We start from the raw sequence: 5,490 nt of genomic DNA, 5'->3' as shown, positions 1-5,490 counted from the left end.
ATGGGCAAATGTAAACCTTAGATTAATGCTAAAAACAACTAAAAGTTCATGCATTAAAGTTGCTATTTAGTGACATTATTTTTTTTCACTATGAAAATGCTTTAATGGTGGCGTCTGTACAGCATGTGACGTCAAGACAGGAAGGAGAGCAAGTGCATACAGAGAACAGGTTGTGAGTGTATAAAGGGTTCACACAGCTTCCGCGCGCTTTACCAGGTAACAGCTCTAGGCCACCTCCTCCTCGGCCTCCTCCTCAAACTCGCCCGCCTCCTCGGCCGTGGCGTCCTGGTACTGCTGGTACTCGGACACCAGGTCGTTCATGTTGCTCTCGGCCTCGGTGAACTCCATCTCGTCCATGCCCTCGCCCGTGTACCAGTGCAGGAAGGCCTTGCGCCGGAACATGGCGGCGAACTGCTCCGAGATGCGCTTGAACAGCTCCTGGATGGCCGTGCTGTTGCCGATGAAAGTGGCAGACATTTTTAGCCCCCGGGGTGGGATGTCACACACAGCTGTCTTCACGCTGTTGGGGATCCACTCCACGAAGTAGCTGCTGTTCTTGTTCTGCACGTTCAGCATCTGCTCATCCACCTGCTTCATGGACATGCGGCCCCTGAATACTGCGGCCACGGTCAGGTAGCGGCCATGGCGTGGAGTGACATTATTTTTATATTGAAAAAGGCACATCGTTTTTTAGAAAATAAAACCACAATACATATCACCAGGTTCCTGTCAACAACAGCATAGCAACCAGCTGGTATATGATTCATTTTTCACAGGAGTATTTTTAGATTTGTTTTGACTTGTACTCCAACTGTTGCAGGGTATATTTTGAGAAATAAAAATTAGTCTACAAAAGCAAAGAGTAAATAATGAGTAGAGTACTTAATATCAAATTGCTATTGCCCATTTAATAGTTCAAAAATCACTAATTATCATGCTTGAAAGCCACAAATGGTCTCCATTCCTTGATAATATTCTACTAGTGGATAGTATTTTTCTCTTTGCTTAGAATATGCATTACCCATGGTGAAAGTTGAAGACTCAAATCTATCTTTTTTTAAGACTGTCAGTCTTGGGGCGCCTGGGTGGCTCAGTCAGTTAAGCGTCTACCTTCAGTTCAGGTCATGATCCCAGCGTCCTGGGATCAAGCCCCACCTCAGACTCCTTGCTCAGTGGGGAGCCTGCTTCTCCCTCTCCCTCTGCCTCCCACTCCCCCTGCACGCTGTCTCTCTCTCTCTCTGTCAAATCAATAAAATCTTTAAAAAAAAGACTCTCAATCTTACGCTATTCAAAAGTAACATGAATACTTAAAGAAAAGTCACCTTTTATTCATGCTTTTATTCAAGAGATAATGTGTGAAACTTACTCCTTGATCTTGGTGGAGTATCTTGTTTTGGACCAAGCCCTTTGTATGAATAACTAGGAAAATGGAACAAAATATAATAAACATCTGTGAAGATCCCAGAGATACAAGAAGCTCAGGAAAGTGAGCCTGACATTTGATCTGACTTTTTCTTCTTGAGACATTTGCCAGCTAAAAGCAGACTGAGGGCTACATGTTCAGCTTACAGAGCAGCAGTTGAAAAGCTAGGTGAGGCTGGAACCGAGGTAGGGGGTGGTTGGAACAACAGAGGTCCAGAATCCCGTGAAATCAAGAGGCCTGAGTAAATCCCTAAGCATCCCAGTATGGACATCAGAAGAGCTACATCTTAGAGCCAGGCGTGCCAGAAATAGGTTACCTCACAAAGAACAAGGCCCAGCTTCAAATCAGCTCAATCTTTGTACTAAGGACTCATCCTCTGTGAAGCAAAAGTAAATTCTCTCCTGAGGACTATACGATCTCATGGAGTCCCAATTTAACTATAATTACATTTAGAGAAATATCTGGCATGTATATAAAAATAAGCAGGAACCCAAAAAGATTGATACTTACTGAAAGCTAAGAGTAAAAAGTAGACACCAAAAGAGACTCTGAAGAGATCTAGATATTACAATTTTTCAGGCTCAGACTTTAAGATAACTACAAGAAATTTAAGGTTTTTAAGAAATTAAATAAAAAGAAGTGAATTTCAGCAAAAATCCAGAAATAATAAAATAATATACAAAGTTCTAGAAGTAAAAAGTTATCTCAACCCACAGATGGGTTTAACATCAGATTAGACATAGATTAAAAACAATGCTAGTAGACAACTCAAAGATAACTCAGAAGAAACGTGTCCATGATGAGCCATAGAAGGATAAAGACTAGGGGAAAAAAAAAAATCACAAAATACCATGAACAAATATCAAAAAGACCTCAAACAACCAACAGTATATTTAAAAGATCACAACCAAGTTAGATTTTTCATGGAAAGTCAGGTTGCTTTAACACCTGAAAATAAATCACTGTGACTCACCACATTAATAGAATAAAGGAGAAAACACTATGATCATAATCAGCATGAGTCAATGAGAGAATGAAATTTTTAAAGTTATAAAATTTACAATATTATCAAAAACATCAAGTAGCTAGGAGTAAATCTAAAAAGAGATGTATAGAACATCCACACAGTGTCACGGGTTCTGAGAGTTTACCCAACTTGCAAGCCAAGTTATTCTGCTACAGGTGCATGGATGTTGGCAGAAGATATAAGACTCCTGGATCAGAGACAAAGGACAGTGTAATATTCACAGCAATGCAGTAGCCAGGGCATCAGCATCTCACCAGTTTCTCAAGCCATGATTCCTGCGGGGCAATATAAAGAGTTCCAGGTGATGCCTGCACGTGAAGGATGTTGCACTACAGGAGAGAAACCCTGACTTTAGGGACCTTGAATCTCTGATAATGGGTAGGAAGCATTCCTGATCTTTGCCTCAGAGAGAAATATTACCGTTATCTTACTGAACAGTTATTAAACTTACCCTATCCTCTTGGATGACATTATCCAAATCTTTGAAGGCTATTTGCTCTATAAACACTCTTTAAAGATAGTCCAGACCAAAGCACTTCTGCTTATAGACATTCAAAAACGTGAAAGATCCACAAGGATTGGGGCGCCCGGGTGGCTCAGGTGGTTAAGCGTCCAACTCTTGGTTTTAGCTCAGGTCATGATCTCAGGGTGTGGGATCAAGCCCCAAGTTGGGCTTTGTGCTCAGCGTGGAGTTTACTTGAGATTCTCTCTCTCTCTTCCTCTGCCCCTCCCCACCACTATCTCTCTCTCTAAAATAAATAAAATCTTTTTTTAATAAAATCTTTTTAAAAAAGATTCCTGAAAATTGTCCTTCAACACACAGAAAATCATAAAATATTATTGATGAAAATTAAAGAATAACTAAATCAATGGAAGTCTATGTCATGTTCACAGACAGGAGATTTCGTTTCACCCAACCTGATTAATAGATTCCATGAAATCCCACTCAAAATCTCAGGAATTTGTTTTTTAGAAATTTAATAAATTGATTCTAAAATATACATGTAATTCAAAGGGCCAGGAATAACCAATACACCACTGGAAAAGAAGAGGGAAATTGGAGGACTTACATCACCTGATATCAAGACTTACTATGCTTTCTATAACTAAGAGACATGGTATTGGTACAAAGATGGGCTGGTATCTATCAATGGGACAGATGAACATAATAGAATAGAGGGGCCACAGATATCTATGCACACTTGATTTATGACAAAGGTGTTTCTCCAGGGCACTGCAGAATCATGATACTTTTTACATAAGGCTAGATCAATTACACATCTGATGGAAAATAATTAAATTGGATTCTTTACTCACATCATACACAAAAATCAAATTCAGGTAGGTTGTAAATCTAAATGCAAAAGCTAAAACATTAAAGTTTCTAGAAGATAACTTAGAACATCTTTATGACCTGGAGTAGGCAAAATTTCTTAGAAAGAAAGGAAAATATTGATTAATCAGTTACATCAAAATTAGAAATCTCTGTTTATTGGGCACCTGGCTGGTTCAGTCAGTGCAGCATGCCACTCTTGATCGTGGGAGTCTTGAGTTCAAGCCCCATGTTTGGTGTAGAGAATAAATAAATAAAATAAATAAATAAATAAATAAATAAATAAATAAATAAATAAATCTCCAATGGGATACTGCCACATATCTATTGGAATGACTAAAATAAATTTAAAAAAGAAATCTCTGTTTACCCAAAAATATTAATAGAATAAAAATTTAAATCACAGCCTGGGAGAAGATATTTGCAATACTGATCACTAAAGGTGGACTCATATCTAGAACACACCAAGAATTCCTACAAAGCAAATAGAAAAAGCCAGACAATCCGACAGAAAACTGGACAAAGATTTGAGTAGGCAATTCATAAAAGAGTGTATCTAGAAGACAAAAACACAGGTGAAGAAGTGGCTTTTTTGGTAGTAGGAGAAAAACACATACTAAAACTGTAATTCAAATCAGAATTGCTAAAATACTAACAACACCAAGAGTTGGCAAGGGTCTTGTGCAACGGGAATGCCCACACCACTGGTGGGAAGGTAAGCTGGTACAGCGCTGTGGGAAAGTGTTTGGTTTGCAATATTGACTAAAACTGCCCAAGCACACGCCATACCCACCAGCTCTTCTCCTTAGTACATGTACAGGAATGTATACACTATACACTAAAAGACCCATACAAGAATGTCGACAGTAAAGACACAGAGAGAGAGAGTGAACCCCAAATGCAGTCTCATTATAACCTAATCTCAGAAGCCAGGTACCACCCCCTTCTTCTATGTTTTATTCAAACAGATCATTTATGCACAATCACATGAATTATCTAGGGGCACAGTGTAGAAAGGCCCAAACAAGCATGTAAATACCAGGAGGTGGGGGTCAATGGGGCCATTTCAGCAACTGGACACTACAGACCCTGTGTGAAGGAGGGAAAGCACAGCATGAAGGATGCTAGGCGGCAATGTACTCTAAAGAAGGTTTGACCAGGGCTGTCAGGGAGTCCCTGAGCCAAAACAGGCCATCAGCAAAGCACTGTGCCTCCCAAGAAGGGAAGTGGCTCCATACCCCGGCCACGCTCAGTCATGGGTAGGAACAGCTCCTGGGCAGCATGGCGTCTGGGCAACCGTGGCCTAGACCTGGGAGAGCTACAGCTGGGCCCTTGGCCCTGCAGTGGGAAGTCTGGGAGGCATGTTCTCACGGCTACGGGGAGCCCTATGCGGGGCTCGATCCCAGGACTCTGGGATCATGACCCAAGCAGAAGGGAGGTGTTTAACCCACTGAGCCACCCAGGCGCCCGTCAAGCACTGTTTTGAATGATTTTATGAGTCCATAAATCCAAGCATCCAGTGATCATCTTAACCAGGCCATATGAACATTAGACACATTTTTTTTTAACTTCTCTCAACCCCTGTGGGCTTCAAGTTCTTACTTTGTAAAATGAAGATAATGTTGACTCAGAATATTCTGTAGCTCACCTGCCAAGTGAAAACAGCATACTATGGTGATGAAAAAATATCTCATTTCAACAAATACT

General features: G+C 40.6%; 1 protein-coding gene across 1 annotated transcript; it reads right to left on the bottom strand.

Moving 5' to 3' along the window:
* Positions 1–203: 203 nt before the first annotated feature.
* On the bottom strand, positions 204–684 carry LOC113938445 (tubulin beta chain). Its single transcript, XM_027623853.1, has one exon. It carries the CDS (start codon positions 682–684, stop codon positions 226–228), a length of 459 nt encoding a protein of 152 aa, XP_027479654.1. The 3' UTR covers positions 204–225.
* Positions 685–5,490: the final 4,806 nt, after the last annotated feature.

This window comes from Zalophus californianus, chromosome 8, assembly GCF_009762305.2.
Source record: "Zalophus californianus isolate mZalCal1 chromosome 8, mZalCal1.pri.v2, whole genome shotgun sequence".
NCBI lineage: Eukaryota > Metazoa > Chordata > Mammalia > Carnivora > Otariidae > Zalophus > Zalophus californianus.
The sequence above is the reverse complement of the archived record's forward strand: the minus strand, read 5'-3'. Positions and strand labels throughout refer to the sequence as shown.